The sequence below is a fragment of the Hyperolius riggenbachi genome, unplaced genomic scaffold (genome assembly GCF_040937935.1).
Source record: "Hyperolius riggenbachi isolate aHypRig1 unplaced genomic scaffold, aHypRig1.pri scaffold_113, whole genome shotgun sequence".
NCBI classification, from domain to species: Eukaryota; Metazoa; Chordata; class Amphibia; order Anura; family Hyperoliidae; genus Hyperolius; species Hyperolius riggenbachi.
This window is the reverse complement of record NW_027152339.1, coordinates 470,132-494,906: the sequence shown is the minus strand read 5'-3', so window position 1 is coordinate 494,906 and position 24,775 is coordinate 470,132. Positions and strand designations below refer to the sequence as shown.

At 47.6% G+C, this 24,775-nt stretch overlaps 1 protein-coding gene across 2 annotated transcripts in view; it reads left to right on the top strand.

The window, feature by feature from the left end:
- Positions 1-24,775, top strand: part of LOC137543596 (class I histocompatibility antigen, F10 alpha chain-like) — a 110,641-nt gene that overhangs the window by 66,769 nt on the left and 19,097 nt on the right. Inside the window, exons 3-5 of one of the 2 annotated variants that reach the window (XR_011025546.1) lie at positions 3,526-3,804; positions 19,934-20,209; positions 23,197-23,390. Coding sequence is in view for 1 of the 2 variants with exons in the window: in XM_068264696.1 (XP_068120797.1) it covers positions 3,526-3,804; positions 19,934-20,209 (555 nt within the window). In the remaining variant the exon portion in view is untranslated. The remainder of the gene's footprint in view (positions 1-3,525; positions 3,805-19,933; positions 20,210-23,196; positions 23,391-24,775) is intronic. The other variant, XM_068264696.1, reaches the window with a different exon arrangement.

Below are 24,775 nucleotides of genomic sequence, written 5' to 3'. Positions count from 1 at the left end.
GAATAGTGAGCTCGAAGTCCGAGGTCGAATCGAATAGTAAAAATTATTCGACTCGAATATTCGACTGACCTCGAATAATTTACTATTCGAATTCGACCAAACTCGAATTTTAAAAAGGGGTATTTGAGCACCACTGTCTCCTAGCTCTGGGCAGCTATCTATGTCTCCTAACTCTGGGCAGCTGTCTTTGTCTCCTGGACTCTGGGCAGCTATCTATATCTCCTGGACTCTGGGCAGCTATCTATGTCTCCTAGACTCTGGGCAGCTATCTATGTCTCCTGGACTCTGGGCAGCTATCTATGTCTCCTGGACTCTGGGTAGCTATCTATGTCTCCTAGCTCTGGGTAGCTGTCTATGTTTCCTGGACTCTGGGCAGCTATCTATGTCTCCTGGACTCTGGGCAGCTATCTATGTCTCCTGGACTCTGGGCAGCTATCTATGTCTCCTAGACTCTGGGCAGCTATCTATGTCTCCTGGACTCTGGGTAGCTATCTATGTCTCCTGGACTCTGGGCAGCTATCTATGTCTCCTAGACTCTGGGCAGCTGTCTATGTCTCCTGGACTCTGGGCAGCTATCTATGTCTCCTGGACTCTGGGTAGCTATCTATGTCTCCTAGCTCTGGGTAGCTGTCTATGTTTCCTGGACTCTGGGCAGCTATCTATGTCTCCTGGACTCTGGGTAGCTATCTATGTCTCCTAGCTCTGGGCAGCTATCTATGTTTCCTGGACTCTGGGCAGCTATCTATGTCTCCTGGACTCTGGGCAGCTATCTATGTCTCCTAGCTCTGGGTAGCTGTCTATGTTTCCTGGACTCTGGGCAGCTATCTATGTCTCCTGGACTCTGGGCAGCTATCTATGTCTCCTAGACTATGGGCAGCTATCTATGTCTCCTGGACTCTGGGTAGCTATCTATGTCTCCTGGACTCTGGGCAGCTATCTATGTCTCCTGGACTCTGGGCAGCTATCTATGTCTCCTGGACTCTGGGCAGCTATCTATGTCTCCTGGACTCTGGGCAGCTATCTATGTCTCCTGGACTCTGGGCAGCTATCTATGTCTCCTAGACTCTGGGCAGCTATCTATGTCTCCTGGACTCTGGGCAGCTATCTATGTCTCCTGGACTCTGGGCAGCTATCTATGTCTCCTGAACTCTGGGCAGCTATCTATGTCTCCTAGACTCTGGGCAGCTATCTATGTAGCTATGTCTCCTGGACTCTGGGCAGCTATCTATGTCTCCTGGACTCTGGGCAGCTATCTATGTCTCCTGGACTCTGGGCAGCTGTGTGTGTGAGCCTGTGGTGACTGTCTGGCTCACTAGCTGTCTCTTCACCTGGCTGGGCAGCTTCACAGTTTAGGCTGATATATTGGGCTGGCTCAGTGTAGCTACTGCTGATCCTCTCTGCTTCAGTGCTTCCATACATTAATTAATAAAACTTTCTCCCCAGGACACTGCTGCTAGGCTGTCTCAGCTCTGCTGGCTGGAATCTATTGGCCACACACACAGCCAGGGTGCTCTCCCCTGAACTCTCCTCTCTCTCCCCTGCTGAAACTCCATACTTACACAGCCACGCACAGCTATTAGGAACTGGAAGACAGCACTGTCTGTGCCTGGGAGTTATCCTGCAGGGACGGGGCACACACTCTGCCCCTACAGAACGAACTCTGCTCCTCCTCCTCTTTCCCCAGCCATCAGCCTGCGTGCAAGAAGAAAACAGCCTGGGCGTGGGGACAGGGCAATGCTCACTCCTGATTGGCTAGCAGTGGCCCACACGCAAGCCAATCTAGGAAAAAGGCTGGGAGGTCTCTGTGTCTGCTCAGCTAAGAGTCCGAGAATTTCCGGCTTATGACTTGCCGGTAAAAATTAAAGTGGATCCGAGATGAAAAAATAACTAAAGCAAAAAACTTGTCTATATATATTATCTAAAGTGTAGATGGTTTTCACAGTAAATCCAGCTGCAAACAGCTTCAACAGTAAATTATTATTTCTTACTGTGATACAATGAGTGCTTCCATGTTTTGCTTGTCATCACACATACACACAGGCAAAGCTGCTCTGTATCTCCACTCCTCAGCCTGTGAGCTCCACTCCCCTCTCCACCCCCTTGCTTATTATGAAATCACAGTATCACTGGTCCTATTCAGTATAGCGAGTATAGTTGCCCCTCAGTATAGATAGTATAGCTGGCCTCATTATAGTTTCCCTAGTCAGTATAGCTTGTACAGTTTCCCCAGTATTATTATTATTATTTCGTATTTATATAGTCCCAACATCTTACGCAGCGCTGTACAGTAGTATAGTATATATATATATATATATATATATATATATATATATATATATATATATATATATATATATATATATATATAGTCTTGTCACTAACTGTCCCTCAAGGAGCTCACAATCTAATCCCTACCGTTGTCATATGTCTATATCATGTAGTGTATTGTAGTCTAGGGCCAATTTTTAGGGTAGCCAATTAACTTATCTGTGTGTTTTTGGGATGTGGGAGTAAACCAGAGTGCCCGGAGGAAACCAACGCAGACACGGGGAGACCATACAAACTCCTTGCAGATAGTGCCCTGGCTGGGATTCGAACCAGGGACCCAGCGCTGCAAGGCGAGAGAGCTAACCACTACGCCACCGTGCTGCCCAGTATAGCTAGAATAGTTGCCCCAGTCAGTATAGTATAGTTGTGTCCACCGTGTCTCTCCCGCAACCCCCCCCCCCCACCCGGGAGGGCCGCCGATTGTCTTACCTTCGGCGGCTGTTTCCCCTGTAACTGTCTCCCTGTACCTCTTCCTGCTAAACAGACCGCATGTCAGAGCAACCCGCTGCGCTGCTATGGCAGGACAGCGTGTCACCTATCAGCCGTGCATACAGGCAGCCTTCCTGTATACACCCTGATTGGCGACCCGCTGTCCTGTCATAGCAGCACAGCAGGACGCTCTGACATGCGGGTCTGAGTAGCAGCGGAGGGAGAGGGAGACAATAACCGGGGAATCGCCCGCCCGCCTAGCTGCCAGTGCATGCTGCCCATCCCCCCCTCACACTGACAGAGGCTTCCTGCCTCCGCTCCAGCCCCACTGTGCACCTCCACCAATCAGCGCGCAGTGGAGCAGGCAAATGATAAGACATTCCTCCTCATCATAGTCAGCTCCCATGATTAATTGCAGCATTGGACTGAGCGCCGAGGCGTTGGGGGCGGGACTCCTATAGTTATATTCGTTTATTAACCTATTATTATAATAAAATAAGCATTTGGGTGGAAGAATGCCCCAGAAATTATATGTAAGGGGCACAAAAATGAAATCAGCAAAAGTTTGTCTCGGATCCACTTTAAATACCAGCAGCGGCTTTGTAAAGGATTTTCCAGCTGGGCTGGCCGAATACCGGCTGGGTGGCAACCCTATATCCCCCCCCCCCCCCCCCCATATCATACATACATCTCCCCTCCCCCAGCACATACCACACACATAACAGCACACGCTTTGCTCCCGTGTAACATGTTCTGTGCTGTCTGCAGGGATCCATATTGTGCAGGAGATGTACGGCTGTGAGCTGAGAGATGACGGCAGCACTGCGGGGTATAATCAGCACGGATATGACGGCAGAGATTTCCTGTATCTGGACACACAGAGCGGGCTGTACATCCCGGCTATGTATGAGGCTCAGATCACCACACAGAGATGGAACAGCCCAGACATGAGAGTGGGGGAGAGGAACAAGAATGATCTGGAGAATATCTGTCTGGAGGAGCTGAAACAATTCATCCAAAACGGGAGAGAAGATCTGGAGAGGAGAGGTAATAACTGCACTATATGTACTCCATACATACACACCATGTATACCTTCCATATACACTACATTATTTACACACCATGTATACCTTCCATACACATTACACTATCGTACACACACACATCATACAACATACACACTGCACTTCATATTCACACTGCATGTACTACACACACTGCATATACACACATCACACTGTATACAGGCTTCCTGTGCCCATCTTCTCCTATTGGAGACTGAGTTACAGACTACCCAGCAAGCTCATGGTGAAACAGAACTCCTCGGTGTATGCATGTATTAAAGGAGAACTGTAGTGAGAGGTATTTGGAGGCTGCCATATTGATTTCCTTTTAAGCTATACCAGTTGCCTGGCAGCCCTGCTGATCTATTTGGCTGCAGTAGTGTGAATCACACCAGAAACAAGCATGCAGCTAATCTTGTCAGATCTTACAAAAATGTCAAACACTAGATCTGCTGCATGCTTGTTCAGGGTCTAGGGCTAAAAGTATTGGAGGCAGAGGATCTCCAGGATAGCCAGGTAACTGGTATTGCTTAAAAGGAAATCAATATGGTAGCCTCCATATACCTTTCACTACAGTTCTCCTTTAAGAAGGCAACGTCTGTTTTCCATAGCATTTTAGTAAGGAGACTTTTTGGTCCTTTTTAGCCCCCTTACACTCTCTCCTAGGAGTTCTGGTTCATCATGAGCTTGCTGGACAATCTGTAACTGAGTTTTTTACGTCCTTCCACATAGAGCCACATTAATCCATGCCATGCACTGATGAGGACCAACCAATTCAAAACAACCTGTATGCATGTTGGATTATTGTGGCTCTAGAATATTATCAAGCTGACACATCATTGCATTCCAGCAGATCTGGAGGTGTGTTTAGCGATCAGGGACAACACAGGGATGATTTGCATATTCAGCAGTGATGCTTCATGGGACACCTCAGAGCTCCACCAACTGTAATGATCGCAAATAGCTGATAAGCTATTATCACTCATTTGGCTTATTAAGCACGTTTGTGACATAGATTGCCTTTAAAGTGGACCTGATCTCTTGCACAGGACAGAATGAAAACAGAAAAATGCACCCTGTGTGTACTTAGAGACTTTCACCTGTCTAATTCCCTTTCATCTGTGACTAATCACAACTGTAATTTGATCTCTCAGCGGTGTCACCTGGCTGCCTCGGCAGAGCAGCTAATTTGTAAACACAGGATGTTAACATTATGCCTGCTTCCATGAAAGCAGATTTAGGGGCAATTGAGGCCTCCCCTCTGACTATGGCAATAATCCTCAGACACCTCCACACCGTATTCCATTTGCTTGGACCACACCTCAGAAAATAAGTCAAACAGACTTCATAGTGAAATTCCGCTAGTGTGATTTATTAGGGCTCCAGAACGGAAACTAAGGAGAAGAGATTGATCAGCATGGGCAGCGAGGTGCACCGCGATCTGGGAATCTGGCAGGCAGCGCGTCCACAGAACCAGCCCGGTGGCCACAAATGGGGGAAAGCCCAATACAACTCATGCGGTATTAAATGTATTTTAAGTGCACATCTTTATTTTTGATAAATCGCATTAGGATTTCACTATGAAGTCTGACTTCTTTTCTGAGGTGTGGTCCAAGCAAACATAATCCAGTGTGGAGGTGTGTGAGGATTATTGCCATAGGCAGAGGGGAGGCCTCAATTTCCCCTGAAGCGCTGCAGACCCCTATCACATAAGGATCACAACAGAACGGTGAGTTGCTCTCTGTAGGGGTGTGGTGGAGGCACTCAATGAACGATTGAAGGAACCCCATACAAGGCCGATGTTGGTTGTATGAGACATTGGGTGGTTGAATTGCACAGAGATTTGAAGGATGGTTAGTGTATATGTTACGGCCAAAACCAGTGTATACAGGTTCTTCTGAAAAAATTAGCATATTGTGATAAAGTTCATTATTTTCTGTAATGTACTGATAAACATTAGATTTTCATATATTTTAGATTAATTACACACAACTGAAGTAGTTTAAGCCTTTTATTGTTTTTAATATTGATGATTTTGGCATACAGCTCATGAAAACCCAAAATTCCTATCTCAAAAAATTAGCATCATATGAAAAGGTTCTCTAAACGAGCTATTAACCTAATCATCTGAATCAACTAATTAACTCTAAACACCTGCAAAAGATTCCTGAGGCTTTTAAAAACTCCCAGCCTGGTTCATTACTCAAAACCACAATCATGGGTAAGACTGCCGACCTGACTGCTGTCCAGAAGGCCATCATTGACACCCTCAAGCAAGAGGGTAAGACACAGAAAGAAATTTCTGAATGAATAGGCTGTTCCCAGAGTGCTGTATCAAGGCACCTCAGTGGGAAGTCTGTGGGAAGGAAAAAGTGTGGCAGAAAACGCTGCACAGCGAGAAGAGGTGACCGGACCCTGAGGAAGATTGTAGAGATGGACCGATTCCAGACCTTGGGGGACTGCTGTCTAGAGTAGAAACATCCAGAGCCACCGTGTACAGGTATGTGCAGGAAATGGGCTACAGGTGCCGCATTCCCCTGTTCAAGCCACTTTTGAACCAGAAACAGCGGCAGAAGAGCCTGGCCTGGGCTACAGAGAAGCAGCACTGGACTGTTGCTCAGTGGTCCAAAGTACTTTTTTCGGATGAAAGCAACTTTTACATGTCATTTGGAAATCAAGGTGCCAGAGTCTGGAGGAAGACTGGGGAGAGGGAAATGACAAAATGCCTGAAGTCCAGTGTCAAGTACCCACAGTCAGTGATGGTCTGGGGTGCCATGTCAGCTGCTGGTGTTGGTCCACTGTGTTTTATCAATGGCAGGGTCAATGCAGCTAGCTATCAGGAGATTTTGGAGCACTTCATGCTTCCATCTGCTGAAAAGCTTTATGGAGATGAAGATTTCATTTTTCAGCACGACCTGCCATCTGCTCACAGTGCTAAAAACCACTGGTAAATGGTTTACTGACCATGGTATTACTGTGCTCAATTGGCCTGCCAACTCTCCTGACCTGAACCCCATAGAGAAGCTGTGGGATATTGTGAAGAGAAAGTTGAGAGACGCAAGACCCAACACTCTGGATGAGCTTAAGGCCGCTATCGAAGCATCCTGGGCCTCCATAACACCTGAGCAGTGCCACAGGCTGATTGCCTCCATGCCACGCCGCATTGAAGCAGTCATTTCTGCAAAAGGATTCCCGACCAAGTATTGAGTGCATAACTGAACATAATTATTTGAAGGTTGTCTTTTTTTGTTTTAAAAACACTTTTCTTTTATTGGTCGGATGAAATATGCTAATTTTTTGAGATAGGAAATTTGGGTTTTTATGAGCTGTATGCCAAAATCATCAATATTAAAACAATAAAAGGCTTGAAATACTTCAGTTGTGTGTAATGAATCTAAAATATATGAAAGTCTAATGTTTATCAGTACATTACAGAAAATAATGAACTTTATCACAATATGCTAATTGTTTGAGAAGGACCTGTATACTTTCAGGTACAGCAGAAATTGCATGGATTATAAGGCACGTACACACGCTGTATTTGTACAGGCGACGGGTCCATCCGACTCTCCTGCGGAGCAGTCGTTCTGCCGACAGTAGCACGTGTGTACAAGCTGTCAGCAGACTGATAAGACTGTTCTTTGGCTGATCCACCATGTGTTGAGATCCAGAGTGATTCGCAGCCACATGCTCTGTGAGGAATAATAGGGCTGGCCTTGCATCTGTGAGAGAGGCCGACCTGGACCTGTTAGACCTCAGATACATAAGTGGGTACCCATTGGAAGAGATCAGCTGGCCGAGGTGGTGAGATTCAAAACAACAAATGGCACGAGTTTTCCTCTGTGCTATGCTTTATCTCAAGTTGTAGTCATCTCTGATGTGAAGTCGGCCTGATATCGCTGCTGTGCAGGTGGACTATATGCCCCCTATGGATCAAGTCCCTACCTATCAGGTTGTGGCCACTCTGGGTGTGCATGGGTGCCATGTCAGTGTGTTAGTGTGTTATTGAGTGATTATTTACATTTGAGCAAAAAGTATTCAGTCCAAAATTATTAATACCCTTCATAAACTGTCAGTCTGTGGGAAAATCCAAAGTTCTATACCATTCCAAATAGTCCAAGCTGTTCTAAAGCATCCTAATTACCCTGATTAATTGGGAACAGCTGTTTTAATCAACTCAGAAAAATAGCAGATCTCAGTTGCAGTTGGTTTGTGGACAGTCATGGCTAAGACAAAGGAGCTTAGTAAGGACCTGTGGCTGCGCATTGTGGCTGCTCACACGTCAGGAAAGGGTTACAAGGCCATTTTGTAAATGTTTTCAAGTTCCAATAGCTACAGTGCAAAGTATTATTAAAAAAATACAAGATCTTCCGCACTGTGGAAAATCTCAGAGGACGTGGTTGGAAGCCAAAAGTGACACCAGTGCTGGCCAGGAGGATAGTGAGCGAAGTGAAAAAGAATCCAAGAATCATCACCAAGACCATCCTGGTGAATCTGGGCTCTGCTGGTGGCAATGTCCCAGGGCAGACAATCCCAACGGACACTGTACTCTGCTGGGTTCCACGGATGCAGACCAAGGGGGACACCACTTCTCCAGATAAGGCACACAAAAACTTGCTTGGCCTTTGCAAATGCTCATTTGGACAAAGAAGAAGACTTCTGGTCTTCTGTGTTATGTCAGATTAAACAAAAATTTAATTGTTTGGTCACACTGATTCCTTCAATTGGCGTAAAAAAGGAGAAGCCTTCAGCCCAAAGAAAACCATCCCCACTGTCAAACATGGTGGTGGGAACCTAATGCTTTGGGGGTGTTTTTCAGCCAATGGACCAGGGAACCTAATCACAGTAAATGGCACCATGAAAAAAGACATATACAGTCCATACAATAAAACGGGGTTTTAAATGAACAGTCAACGTTTTATTCTTCAGTATTCAATTTTCTTCTAGATTGCGGACAGGTAACCACAAGACCCACATACAGGACTCCACATCAAAACAAAGGACTGCCTGACATGTGCTTCACGGCCAAAGACCGCTTCCTCAGAGGCACACAGTACATACACATATCAAATGTTGGTTCACGGGTAATATCACATCGCAATCTGTAAAACCAGTAGATCCACTCTCCTGAACGAAGCCCTGGAAGCTAGGACGCATCCATGGAAGATAAGTGACCATGAAAAAAGAGCAATACATGAGGATTCTCAATGACATCAGGCAGTCTACAGAGAAACTTGGCCTTGGGCACCAGTGGACATTTCAGCATGACAATGACCCAAAACACACAGCAAAAGTGGTGTAGAAATGGTTAGCAGACAACAACATAAATGTTTTGAAGTGGCCCAGCCAGAGTCCTGACTTGAATCCAATTGAGAATCTGTGGAGGGAGCTAAAGATCAGGGGGATGGCAAGAGGACCCTCCAACCTGAAAGATTTGGAGCTCATTGCTAAATATGAATTGGCAGAAATACCTGTGGAGAAAGGCAAAAAGCTGTTCTGCAATTATAGGCAGCGTTTGATTGCTGTAATGGCCAATAAAGGCTTTTCTATTGATTATTGAGAAGGGTATGAATACTTTTGAACTGGACACTTTTTGCTCAAATGTAAAGAAAAGCTGAGAATTCTTTTTTCCACAATAATATCTATTGTACATCATATTATCTTTTAGGAGACACCTATGCCATTTCCTGTCAAAAATGTACTTGCTGGTCCAATAAAAGTAACTTGAAGTCAACATTTTCCAGGAGTTTAATAATGGGAAGCACTGTACAGTATATCACTAGACCAGTATCCACTAATTCTGTCCCCAGTGTCACATGACTAGAGGGGGTAACTGGAGGCCACAGCAGCTCCAGAAACAGCTGGACACAGATTCCCATCATAGAATAACTTATCAGTGAGTGGAGTCAGTGGACGCTTCTATGAAGTCACCATGCACATGAATGATAGGACAGGTGTGGGTGGCAGTTTTGCTTGTACTCCTAAAGTTGAGTGCACACATGCAACGATTGTCACCCGTCGGGGTTCAGAAAATGATTCCTTAGGCAACAATCCAGGGACCAATCTTGTACAAACACATCCAGGGCCGCCGATAGGGCATCAGTGAGGGGAGGGCCCCAGGCCCGTTTCTTGCCCCGTGCGGGGCGTGCCGCCGCCCGGGGCGCTGTTGGGAGGAGGGCGCTATAATGGAGGGGGGAGCCGGAGCCGCGGGGAGGGCAGCCCGACCTCTCCCTCCCTCTCCTCTCCCGGGCACCCTCCGTGCTCCCCCCTCAGATGCAGAGCGCAGGAGCAGCCAGCAGGGAAGGGAAGCGCTGTTTACAACTCACCTGCCTGGCTCCAAGCGCTGCTCTCTCGCCGCTGGTCTCCTCTCTCTCTCTCTGTATACGTACTGATGCACACGCTGCTTCCGGAAGCAGTGTGTATCAGTACGTATACAGAGAGAGAGAGGAGACCAGCGGCGAGAGAGCAGCGCTTGGAGCCAGGCAGGTGAGTTGTAAACAGCGCTTCCCTTCAGTGCTGGCTGCTCCTGCGCTCTGCATCTGAGGGGGGAGCACGGAGGGCGCCCGAGAGAGGAGAGGGAGGGAGAGGTCGGGCTGCCCTCCCCGCGGCTCCCCCCTCCATTATTGGGGACAGCTACCTAATGTAACCTATCCTGGGGGGCACCTACCTAATCTAACCTATCCTGGGGGGCACCTACCTAATCTAACCTACGCTGGGGGCAGCTGCCTAATCTAACCTACGCTGGGGGGCACCTACCTATCTAACCTACGCTGGGGGGCACCTACCTATCTAACCTACACTGGGGGGCACCTACCTAATCTAACCTACACTGGGGGGCACCTACCTAATCTAACCTACACGGGGGGCAGCTACCTATCTAACCTACACTGGGGGGCAGCTACCTATCTAACCTATACTGGGGGCAGCTACCTAATCTAACCTACACTGGGGGGCACCTACCTAATCTAACCTACACTGGGGGGCAGCTACCTATCTAACCTATACTGGGGGCAGCTACCTAATCTAACCTACGCTGGGGGGCAGCTACCTATCTAACCTATACTGGGGGGCACCTACCTAATCTAACCTACACTGGGCGGCAGCTACCTATCTAACCTACACTGGGGGGCAGCTACCTAATCTAACCTACACTGGGGGGGCAGCTACCTATCTAACCTACACTGGGGGGCAGCTACCTATCTAACCTATACTGGGGGGCACCTACCTAACCTATACTGGGGGGCACCTACCTAACCTATACTGGGGGGGCAGCTACCTAATCTAACCTATACTGGGGGGCACCTACCTATCTAACCTATACTGGGGGGCACCTACCTAATCTAACCTATTCTGGGGGGCACCTGTCTAATCTAGCCTATACTAGGGGGCACCTACCTAATCTAACCTATACTGGGGGGCACCTACCTATCTAACCTATACTGAGGGGCACCTACCTATCTAACCTATACTGGGGGGGGGGCAGCTACCTATCTAACCTATACTGGGGGGGCAGCTACCTATCTAACCTATACTGGGGGCACTTATCTAACCTGTATTAGGGGCACCTACCTAGCTAGCCTATACAGGTGGTAACTATACTGGCTACCTATATTGCAGGCACCTACCTAAATAACCTATACTGGGGGCACCTACCTATCTAACCTATGCTGGGGGCAACTATTCTGGCTACTTATATTAGAGGCACCCACCTAGCTAACCTGTACTGGAGCACCTACCTATCTAACTTATACCGGGGGCGCCTGCCTATCTAACCTATACTGGGGGCAACTATACTGGCTACCTATACTGGAGGCACCTACCTGGCTAACCTATAGCGGGGGCAACTATACTGGCTCACCTATGCCTGGCTACCTATACTGGGGTACCTATTCTTGGCTACCTATACTGGGGGGACCTATACTAAGTGCAACTAGACTTGGCTAACCTATACTGCGGGCACCCATACCTTGCTCGGGGGGGGGGCGCAATTTTTACACCCTCGCCCTGGGTGCATTTTAGCCTAGAAACAGCACTGGAGGGCCCTACCGGGCCCATTGAATCTAGGAACGAAGGAGATGTGAAATCTTGCGCTGCTAGGGCGGTGATCAAGGGTGGCTGGGATCGGTCACACTTTAGCTGCTCCTTTAAAGCCCGGCTGTCAGAAAGGCTTGGTTATTACGTGTTTCGGCGTTCCACGCCTTTGTCAGATAACTTATCTGACGAAGGCGTGGAACGCCGAAACGCGTAATAACGCCACCAGCACACGTTCATCCCTTGGGGGAGCAACTAGGGACGCTTTCCATCCGATCCACACAACTCCGATGGCCACGGCAGTTTGTAGTGCACCCACCAAGGAAGGATTTTAAAGCTGCAAAGCCTGATTATATGCTTGTATCCACTTGCATCTAGTAAGTGAATTTTTATTTTGCGCAAGTTGTTTTAATAAAGCGGTTTTACACTATGGAGCGCTCCTCCTTTTCTATTTTTGTTTTCCATTGAATCTAGGGCCCAATGAACAGTGGCACACACACCGGGCCTCAGGCAGCTGCTGCCAACAATAGTGCTCTGGCCCCCTCTCTGTCTCTGCATGCTGGAGACAGTGCACATACACGCAGCACTCAGAGCCCCGGCTGATGATGCTTATCGCATCATCACTGTGCTGCGGGACTGTCTGGCTGAGCTCTGTGTAGCTCCGCCCCATTTGCGAAGAGCCCAGAGAAGAAACAGGAAGGGGGCCAGGGCCTGGAGCTGGGGAGACAACTGCCTGGCATGGTCAGCCTCCCATGGTGCAGGGCACTGGAGCCCTAGCAGGAAGGAAGAGGGGATGCTGCCACTGCTTGCTACAGCAATGATTTTGGTGAGTTAGTACTGCTCTGTCCTGTGTGTTCCCCCTGCCCTCCTGTCTCCCTGCCTCCTGTGTTCCCCTGCCCTGCTGTCTCTTGTCTCCCTGCCTCCTGTGTTCCCCTGCCCTCCTGTCTCCTGTGTTCCCCTGCCCTCCTGTCTCTTGTCTCCCTGCCTCCTGTGTTCCCCTGCCCTCCTGTCTCCCTGCCTCCTGTGTTCCCCTGCCCTCCTGTCTCCTGTGTTCCCCTGCCCTCCTGTCTTCTGTGTCCTGTCTCCTGTGTTCCCCTGCCCTCCTGTCTTTTGTCTCCCTGCCTCCTGTGTTCCCCTGCCCTCCTGTCTCTTGTCTACCTGCTTCCTGTGTGTTCTCCTTCCCTCCTGTGTGTTTCCTTGCCCTCCTGTCTCCCGGCCCTCCTGTGTGTTCCCCTGCCCTCCTGTGTGTTCCCCCACCCTCCTGTGTGTTACCCTGCTCTCTTGTCTCCCTGCCTCCTGTGTTCTCCTGCCCTCCTGTCTCTCGTCACCCTTGCTGAAATACAAAGGGGCATGGAGGAGGACACAAGAGGGAAAGAGGCGGACACATGGTAGACACAGAAGGACACAATGGGAACATAGGGGGACATGAGGTGCAAGGGGGACGTAATAATTTTGGTAGAATGTCTACAATATGCCACTACACCATGACCGCACCAGGTTTCGTTTTTTTCCCTGGCTTTTGTCCTCTATCATCTGGAGCATCTTAGTCTGAAAAATATGGCGTGCATGCGTGTGTGTGGGTAACATTAACCACTTGAGCCCCAGAGGTTTATACCCCCCTAGTGACCAGACCATTTTTTTTACGATTCGGCACTTCACAACTTTAACGGCTAATCGCTTGGTCATACGTTAGCACCCAAATTAATTTTACAACAATTTCTTTTCACAAGTAGAGCTTTCTTTTGGTGGCCTCTGATTGCTGTTACAATTTTTAGGTTTTCTTTTTTTATTAACCAAAAAATAAGTAAATTTTAGTATTTTTTATGCAACCTAATGTTTCTCTTGGATTGAGCATAAATGGTAAATGCTAGGCCAGCTTCAGTTAGTACTGTTGTGGTACAGCGGTTAAGGTACTTGCCTACCACACACTGAGACCTGGGTTCAATTCTCAGCTATGGTATGTAAACTGGCTTTTGAAATAATATAATTCTCTGGCAGATGAGACCCTCCTCCCTTCGGTAGGAGGGAGGAGGGAATAGGTAGGAGGGTAGAAGGGGAGGAGGGAGTGAGGGAGGGAATATGTAGGAGGGAGGAGGGAATAGGTAGGAGGGTAGGGAGGAGGGAGTGAGTAATATACAAGAGCCTAATTAAACTCTCCCTAGCAGAGTGTGCAGCAGCTGTCCCTTAACTAATTAGTGTAGGCAGACGAGTGAGTAAAAAGGCTCAAGGACCTTGCCTTTTATAAGGTGGGGGTGGGGCTCCAGGCGTGAGTGCAGTCTGATTGGCAATAATGTGCCTGCTGACTGTGATGTAGAGGGTCAAAGTTCTGCTCCATAGAGCATTATGGGGCGAATCGAACTTCCGCAAAAGTTCGCCACCAGGCGATCGCGAACCACCAAAGTTCACCTGGAACCGTTCGCCGGCGAACCGTTCGCTACATCTCTACTAATTAGTGCAACATCAATTCAACTCTCTGTATTACAAGTCACTGCTAGGGATCATGGGAAGTATAGTCCTGTTTCCAATAGACAGCACTGAAGACAGCATCAGCCCCTCCCACTAGTCCTGCTGCTAGGAGAGTTAAGCTTAATACACCTGCTAGTTATTTTGTACACGTCTAGGTCTAATAAATACACACTCTATATACTTCCCTAGGTCTAAGACCTTACACAATCAATTCATAACCTCAATAAAGGGAAGAAACCTATATCTAGAAAAGTACAAAATTACTTTATTTAATGATATCCAAAATAAATAGAAAATATTATATTAAAAAGACCAAAGCCTTATGCACATCTGGGGGTGACATATGACAAGGTAATACAACCTCACAGCATCAATAAAGTATCACAATGTTTTTAGAAAAACTGGCCAGTTATCTAATCCCTTATTGGGTCCACAAGGAAAAAGTAGACTCTTTAAAGCCAAAAAGTTGGTCATAAACAATGGCAAAAAATTGGCAAAAATTACTGTGTGTATAGTTCACTTCATCAATTCGCCTTAATGATAACACTGATATTTGCATAATGTGCTGATTCAAAGATCATCAAACTGAAGTAGCATAAATGATGGTAAGGGATGCCGTCCACAGATAACCCCTCCGTGCAGGCTTGGGCTATCATAGGCCTAGATGCCGACCGATTTCACTGGTCAGAGTACCAGCATCGTCAGGGCGGCCTCAAAGTGTGTCAAAACCGAGTGGAGCGCCGGCCTTAATGGCGCCGTCTCGCCCCTCACAGACGTCACCGCGCTGGATCCAGGCGGAAAATGAAGGGAGGTGTGGCCGTCGCCGCTGCTATGATGCGCTCCCATCTCGTCGTGCCCACAGGCTGTCAGATGGTATTACAGCCTGTAGTACGGGGCGTTGGCGAGAACAATGTGGAGCGCATGCTGGAACGCAGGTCCAGCTCAGCGTGCGACCCCTGCCGGTGGATTGGCAGGTTGATCAGTGCACCCCGGCCGCCCGAACACCACACCACAATGGCTGCAGTGCGCACCATGTCCCCACACCTTGAGCCAGTAGGGGGCAGGACACATAGAGAGGTCACCCACGCATACCCAACTGCGCTAAGGGGATTAACCCCATAAAGGACATCAGAGGCAGCAAGTTATCCACCCCATGAGTCCAAGCACCCCACAGGCCCATTATAGGCAGGCAAATGCGCGCACCCATTGCAGCCAAAGGTGGCCATAAAGCCCCCCTAGGTGGACACAGTGCATAAGATTAGAACATAGTAAAATGTTTTAAATCAAAATCTATCACATAAATTATAAATGCATAAATCTATGTCTCCAAATCACTTTCTCCTATACCAATTACCGTCAAATAAATACAATTAATAATGAAATAATATACTCAATTCTATCCCTGATCTCCAGAGGGCAGGCGCACAGCACAAAACAGGAGGAGGGGAGAGGGATAGAGAAAGGGGGGGGGGGAGGGGAAAGAGGGAAGAATAAGGGAAGGAAAGTAAGGAATGGAAGGAAATAGGAATGAGGGAGAAAGGAGGGCGGAAGGGGGAAAAGACAAGAATGAGAGAAAAAGAAAGGGAAAGTCACCATAAGGTCACCCACAAAAGGTTGAAAAATTTAATATATATCAAGGTCTCACTAAGAGGAGGGATCACAAATCGGTTTATCCTTTACTCATAGTTAATAGGGCAAGGGAAAGCGCACATAGAGGAGCACCCTCCAGGGGATCACAGAGTCCAACATGACCCCCAATGGTCTGGTGGATTTTATAAAAAGGGGGCATAGTCCATACCATAATTTAGGCCTGGTGCCCTGAATGCTTTCAATTTATATATCCAAAAGGCCTCACATTGGAGTAATTTGCCATCCCAATCACCCCCCCCGGGGATCCCTATGTACTCGATCTAAACCAAAGAAACACATTTTTGAGGGGTTTGCATTTTGACATTTTGCAAAGTGTTTGGCCACACGTGTCTGATGTCTCTCTTCGATGTTGTATGTATGTTCATATATACGTCTATTAAATGCTCTACCTGTTTTGCCCACATAAAACGCCCCACAGGGGCAAGTCAATAAATATATGATCCCTTCTGTTTCACAGTTGGTATAGTGACGAGTCGTCAGAGTCAGGTTCCGAGCTGTCAGGGCACACTGTTTCCCCACATATATATATCTACACTGATTGCATGATTGGCAGGGATACGTACCCAACACCTTACATTTACATAAATTTCCTAGACCATTTTCCCGGCATAATGGCTGCGTACCAACTTGCCCCCTATTGTAGGGGCTCTTTTGAAAGTGATCGTAGGTTTGTCGGAAACAAAGGGGGCAACCCGCTGATCACCCATGAGCATGTGCCAGTGTTTCTGAAGTAGTGACTGTATTTGCATATGTTTGTCACAATATCTTGTGATAAAAGGAAGCCCTCTAGTAGGGGTCTTCCGATTTGATCGACATGATGATGAATTAAATAAAAGGTACGATCTAGACGATTCTTTTACTCGTTTGTAGGCTGTTTTCAGATATTTTTTGGGGTATCCCCTTTCTCGAAAACGTTCCTGAAGATCAGATGCCTGTGTCTCAAAGGATTCCTCACCTGAGCAGTTTCTCCGTGCTCTTAAATATTGGCCCACTGGGATACTACGTATCTGATGTTTTGGATGGAAGCTTTTAGCATGTAATAAGGCATTTGCTGCCGTAGGTTTTCTATATAAATTAGTCTGCAACATTCCATCATCATCCACAGAGATGGTGACATCCAGGAATGATATCCTATGTCTATCTCTACTCATGGTGAATTTAAGATTAAATACATTTACATTTAGATTTTCAACCAGATCCAGTAATGACTGTTCTGGTCCCGTCCATATCAAAAATATATCATCTATAAAACGATGCCAAGTAAGTACAAATCCCATATATCGACCCAGAGTCTCATCTGAGAAAATACATCCTTCCCACTCCCCCAGGTACAGGCACGCGTAGGACGGGGCACAGGTCGTCCCCATCGCTATGCCCTGATCCTGTAGTGGGCGGAGTCATACGTAAAAAAGTTGTTGGTCAAAATAAATCTCAGCAGTTTTAAAAGAAACATACTGTGAGGAATTGTATCTATTGGTAAGGATGTTAAGACAGATCTGATAGTTTCCAGACCCTCCATGTGTGGTATACTTGAGTATAGGGCCTCGACGTCGAGAGTAACCAGCCAAGCACCGGAAGGTACATTCATACCATCCAAAATTGTAAGCAAATGAGTAGTATCCCGCACGTACGATGGCAAAGCCTTCACGTTCGGTTGTAGATAAGTATCCACATAGATACTAGCATTCTCTGTCATTGAGCCGCAGCCCGATATAATTGGGCAACCCGGAGGATTAATAATAGATGTATGTGTTTTTGGTAATGCATAAAATGTGGGCAGTCGAGGGTTAGGATTCCACAGTAATCGATGTGTCCTCTTTGAAATTATACCCATCGAAAGCCCATCATCCAATAAGACCTTAAATTCTCTGTGGCTGGCTGTCACTCTCGACGCCGAGACCCTCTAATACCAATCTGAATTGCCAAGGATATCATAACACCTCTTTTCATACCGGTACATATCCATGAGGACAGCATTGCCCCCCTTGTCCAACTGTTTAACGATCAGATCCGGTGCCAACGATAATTCTCTCAGAGCCTGCTGTTGGTCTGAAGTCAAATTAGAAAAAAATATTTCCACCTCCCACCGGCAGGAGTCGCACGCTGAGCTGGACCTGCGTTCCAGCATGCGCTCCACATTGTTCTCGCCGACGCCCCGTACTACAGGCTGCAATATCATCTGACAGCCTGTGGGCACGACGAGATGGGAGCGCATCATAGCAGCGGCGACGGCTGCGCCTCCCTTCGTTTTCCGCCTGGATCGAGCGGGTTTACGCCTGTGAGGGGCGGGACAGCGTTCCCCGGCCGCCCGGCGCCATAAAGGCCGGCGCTCCACTCGGGTTTGACACACTTTGAGGCCTGCCCTGACGATGCTGGTACTCTGACCAGTGAAACCGGTCGGCATCTAGGCCTATGATAGACCAAGCCTGCACGGAGGGGTTATCTGTGGATGGCATCCCTTACCATCATTTATGCTACTTCCAGATGACTATCACTGACTCTTTTTTTTTGCCTACTTTTTAACAAGCAGTGTATGGCTATGCAATGTGTATTTCTAACATCATATGGAACTATGCTGATTGATACAGTGCTGACCTGCTATTACTGAGCTAATTGCCCAAAGCACATTGATCATCTAATGCATGGAGGTGGACTTTGTATCTATTTGTATGTCGCATGAGGGGACACAGCTGGGTTTCTTCGGGAGAGTGCTGCATAAGGTATAATTTCCTGGCGGACTGATCATAACTATCCTACTCTGCCCGAGCCCAGGCTGTTTGATGTTTTCTCAGGCTGATACAATGACTTTGGTGATTTGAATACCCTCCTTGATGCATATTCAAAAGGACAACTCTGCATAAGGACCATACCCTGGCGGACCTTGGTTTGTGCTGGAGATCAACTTTATAAGGGGCAACTCTGCAAAAAGTTTTCATCTTGGTGGATTTGGTTCAGTTTGATGATCTTTGAATCAGCACATTATGCAAATATCAGTGTTATCATTAAGGCGAATTGATGAAGTGAACTATACACACAGTAATTTTTGCCAATTTTTTGCCATTGTTTATGACCAACTTTTTGGCTTTAAAGAGTCTACTTTTTCCTTGTGGACCCAATAAGGGATTAGATAACTGGCCAGTTTTTCTAAAAACATTGTGATACTTTATTGATGCTGTGAGGTTGTATTACCTTGTCATATGTCACCCCCAGATGTGCATAAGGCTTTGGTCTTTTTAATATATTTTCTATTTATTTTGGATATCATTAAATAATTTTGTACTTTTCTAGATACAGGTTTCTTCCCTTTATTGAGGTTTTGAATTAATACACCTGCTAGATGAAATACGGTCAAGGTGTACGATAATGACTGCCTGCTACAAGAATCTAGCATCTCTGCAGCAGCCCCTGATGCCTCAGCTAGCGATCAGTCTGGCGGAAGGGTTACTCTGATCACTGGCTGTAAGCATTGTTCTCCCCACTCACCTCGCTCTCCACGTGACATCACTTCCTTGGCTGCCCCACATAGCACATCTCCACTCTATTGATGCATCTGTATAGTGTTGGCCCTGCAATGCCACCAGAGGGATTGTATACTGGTCCCTGCCAGGTGCCTTTCCTCATACGTGTGTAGAAAAAGTGGGTAGAGCCAACAGCAGTGAAATACATACCCGGGCAACGCCGGGTCATCAACTAGTCAGTAATAATGTTAAGAACAGTGGCTCATTTGAGCTGGTTTGTTTGTTGTAGACTTGGCTTACCTCTCATAATTAGTATTGTAGAGAATGTAGTCATCACTGTGTAATAATCTGTCTACTCCCTGCTGACATCACTTCCTACACAATGCCTGTTATACACAATGCTGGTGACTGTGGACCCATCTCCATACACTAGAGATCATCAGATGTCCTCTCACGGAGAGATAAAGAATACCTGTCACCAACTATGTTGTGTTTTCTCCTCTAAGTGCGTCCGGAGGTGAAGGTGTGGGGCCGTCAGCACCCAGAGGGTGTGACAAGACTTCAGTGTCTGGCATACGGGTTTCACCCCCGAGCTGTGGATGTGAAGTGGGTGAGGAATGGAGAGGACCATATTCCTTCAGATGAAGCCAGTCCCATCCTCCCCCATCCTGACGGCACCTATCAGACCAGAGTCAGCGTGGAAGTGCCAACAAGGGAGGGCGACACTTACTCCTGCCATGTGGAGCACAGCAGCCTGGAGGAGGCACTCAGCGTCATATGGGGTGAGTGTATGGAAGCCTGTAGTAAACAAGTGAAGCAGTTACAGGAATCTTCTCTATGTGATAATGTATCTATATATATAATAGACTAAGTGCCTCAACCTTCAAACAAGAAGAAGAAGTACTTTGCATGAGAAAATTTATGCGTGATCAAACACCAAGTTTAAGGCCTCTTTTCCACGGACTGTTGAGCTGTGTGCTCAGCAAGCAGTTACCAGGCAGCAGTGAGCAGATACCAGGCTGCAACAAGCAGTTACCAGGCAGCAACAAGCAGTTACCAGGCAGCAGCAAGCAGTTATAAGTCAGCAGCGAGCAGATACCAGGCAGCAGCGAGCAGATACCAGGCAGCAGTGAGCAGATACCAGGCAGCAGTGAGCAGATACCAGGCAGCAGTGAGCAGATACCAGGCAGCAGTGAGCAGATACCAGGCAGCAACGAGCAGTTACCAGGCAGCAGCGAGCAGTTACCAGGCAGCAGCGAGCAGTTACCAGGCAGCAGCAAGCAGTTACCAGGCAGCAGCAAGCAGATACCAGGCAGCAGCAAGCAGTTACCAGGCAGCAGCAAGCAGTTACCAGGCAGCAGCAAGCAGTTACCAGGCAGCAGCAAGCAGTTACCAGGCAGCAGCAAGCAGTTACCAGGCAGCAGCGAGCAGTTACCAGGCAGCAGTGAGCAGTTGTGAGAGTTTGAGAGCCATTTCACTGCCTATTCACAGTCCATGGAAAAGAGGCCTTACCCTAGCAAGTCTGACATTGCAAATCTGGCCTAATTGGCTATTCATGAGGCAATGCTCATGCAAATGCATGCACAAACCAATACCACAAAGCAGTCACCCTGCTACATGCTACATTAGCACTATCCGGCTTAGTGCACACCAGAGCGGTTCGGCAGCGTTTTGCGATCCACTTGCGGCTGCGGATACGCTTGGGTAATGTATTTCAATGGGCTAGTGCACACCAGAGCGGGAGGCGTTTTGCTGAAACGCATACTCCCGAGGTGAGGCATTTTTTTGGATTTCGGATGCGTTTCTGCCTCAATGTTAAGTATAGGAAAAACGCAAACCGTTTTGAAAAACGGCAGTTCAGAGCGGTTTTGCAGGCGTTTTTGTTACAGAAGCTGTTCAGTAACAGCTTTACTGTAACAATATATGAAATCTACTACACCAAAAATGCTTTACAAAACCGCAAAATGCTAGGTGAAATGCTACAGAAAAATAAGAAAAAGCGTTTCAAAATCTGCTAGCATTTTGCGGATCTGCTAGCAGTTTTTGGTGTGCTCCAGGCCTCCAGAGCGCAACGGGGAGGATTCCCAATGCCCCCTTTTTATACAACTGGGGGGACCGCAGGGTCCCAGGCTCTCTCACTGCCTGGAAACCACAGCGGCACCCCGGAGGGGGAGGCTGGGTGGCGTGGACGACCCCCCCAAGTTTGGCCAGCACCGGGGAGAGCCGTCTGCACCCACCTCCCAATATTAAAAACAGGCACTTACCTTAACGTCCATTGCGTTCTGCTACATGCGCATTAATTTGGGGGCACCACATGAGAAAGGAGAGAAGCATGGGTCACCCCGAGCTTTAGAGCTCAGGGCTGGCTCACATACAGCACTCCGGGGGAAGGGGGAGGACAGGCGCACTCACTCCAGGGTTCACACCACCGGAGCAAGTCATCCACCACCTGCCTCCAAAGGATACAAACTGCACAAAATGCTTTCCATGAGAAAATTAATGCGCATGTAGCAGAACCCAATGGACGTTAAGGTAAGTGGCTGTTTTTAATATTAGGAGGTGGGTGCGGACGGCTCTCCCCAGCGCTGGCCACGCTTGGGGGGGGGGGGGGGGGGCGGCTGCGCCACCCAGCCTCCCACTCCGGGGTGCCGCTGTGGTTCCCAGGCAGCGAGAGAGCACTTTGCAGTATTGGTTTTTTGACCCTGCATAGTTTGGCATGCGAAAGCGAATGCATATTTGCATGAGCATTGCCTCATGAATAGCCAATTAGGCCGGATTTGCAAAGCCAGACTTGCTAGGGTTAAACTTGGTGTTTGAGCGCGCATACATTTTCTCATGGAAAGCCTACTTCTTCTTGCTTCAAGGTTGAGGCACGTACTCTATTAGATAGATAGATGCGGCGTATGCTACGACGCGGGTTGGCTAGTGGGGATATATTGCTTCTGCTCCAAGAAACACTATATAGTCCTTGTTTATCTCTGGCTCTCTTCTATTGTGCCTCCAATGGCAGCATCTGCTCATCTCTCCTGGGCAGCTTCTGTAACTAGAAAACACAATACACTACTAGTATATGTTCAACTGCCACAATGGTTTATTGATGTCACTTAAAAGATTAAGCCAGTTACATACACATATGCAATCAAAATTGGATCAATTGATCCTAGTAAGACTAGTTCAGGGTATATATCCATATATGATCTAACCTTGGATCAATAATCCTGTTAAAGTCAAAGTAATGACTATCAGCTGAAAACACTCAGTTGGAAACAACCTTCACTAGTGATGCTGAATAATATCAGTAAACATTCTTTACCATATAGTGCATAAAAGCGCCACACCACATCTACGTGTGTTATTGACTTTTTATGTGCTTCTGTGCAATACATAGTGGTCAACTTTTACCAATAAACCAGCTGTCTAATGACAGCACCCACTGCTCTCCGCTGCCTCACCACACACATACAATACTGGATCGTTCATCATATACATTGTATAAACATAAAGGGGAGTTCCACCCCCCCCCCTCCCGCTTCTCTCTGTATGGGTAAAAACCCTAAAAGTTCCCGGCCTCATAGCCACAATAACTGTAGCTATTTACATGCCCCACCCGGGTGCCATAGAGCACTGCAGCATCAGATTCCCCTACATTCTAGCTCACAGTGGAGATATCCCAGTGTTTTTGGCATCCCAGAGTTGTTTTTTTTTTTTTAAACATATTTTATTTGATTTTTAGATTTAACAGTAACAGTAGCAGTTTTCAATTACACAGGAAAGAGTATAATTCAATGTTCCAGTCCATGATCAGCACCAAAGGTGAACCATAGCATGATTTAGTTTGCGATTGGATTACAGCGGCCAGAACATTGGGAGGCTACTCTTTGGTAGGCCGTCCTAGTACCAAAAGAAGACGCTACTGACGAACAGGAAGAACTAACCCAACTTATACTTCTATAAACCCCAAAGGTAAACACCCACCCTCCCTAAACAAATAGGTCTATTGTGATGATTTGCTCAGCTGCCTGTGCAGGCAGGCAGCTTTTTGACCATTGGTTAGGTTTGCATGCTGCAGGACTCTGGAAAGAAGAGCTTCTGTCAGTTTTGCAGCCTGTGCTTGCTGAGGAATTTGCATACGTTGTCATGCAAATTGCCTGGCCACATTCATTGGAGGCGTGTACTATAAGTACTATGTGTGTCCCACAATGCTTTGCTGGCCATAAGGAGTCTTCCTGTGAAACACTCTGGAGAGTGTCAGCCATGCTCTTTGTTTGAAGATCAGCTTAGAGTAATTCCTGGAAACTGTGCTAGGCAGATTCCTTAGTGCAGTTAGGATTGTTTTTCTGTTTGTTTGTTCTGTTGCTGTTGTCCTGTTCCAGCGGTGGTCGACAGGAAATGGTGCTGATCTCTGTTCTTGGAGTATAGTTGGTGCAGCGGTTGCTACCAGCTATCTCTTCTGTTCTGTCTCCTGGGATCTCGCTAGCGCTGTGGATCCTTCTGATCTGTCTCCTTGGATCGCGCTAGCCACTTTTCGCTAGCGCTGTGGATCCTTCTGTTCTGTCTCCTGGGATCGTGCTAGCCACTTTCCGCTAGCGCTGTGGATCCTTCTGTTCTGTCTCCTTGGATCGCGCTAGCCACTTTTCGCTAGCGCTGTGGATCCTTCTGTTCTGTCTCCTGGGATCGCGCTAGCCACTTTTCGCTAGCGCTGTGGATCCTTCTATTCTGTCTCCTTGGATCGCGCTAGCCACTTTTTGCTAGCGCTGTGGATCCTTCTGTTCTGTCCACCGGGATCGCGCTAGCCACTTTCCGCTAGTGCTGTGGATCCTTCTGTTCTGCTACTCTGTATCTGGATCGCACTGGCCTCTTTTCGCTAGTGCTGTGGATCCTATTTCTCGCTTGTCCCTGTTTTCGTGTGTCTGTCCTGTCTGCTACGAACGCTTGCTGGAGGCTCGGTAACCGTTAAGCAAGCGCTCGCGTCCTCTGTTTCGTGTTTGTCTGTCGATGGTTAGTTAGGCGTGCTTGTCTCTATTGTGCTTATCACGTGGAGACCGCGCATAACCGCGTGCACTGTTGCGAATGAGTGCGGTGTTCGCGGTTAGCTAGCGTTTGTTATTTTCCGTATCTCCTCATTGTATGATTTGCTGTGCCTTTGCTACTCTCGTGCTCCGCCTTGCTGTAGCCTTGTGTCACGTCTGGCGATCGCACCTCTTGCGATCGCGTTCCTGCTTCATATCTGCTGTGGTGTGTGCACAGTCGCGGGTTGGCGACTAGTTTTATGCACACACACACAATCTGTCTCTGTGCTCACTATCAACCGCTTCTCTTGCGATTGCGTTTCTTCCCTTCGTGCAATT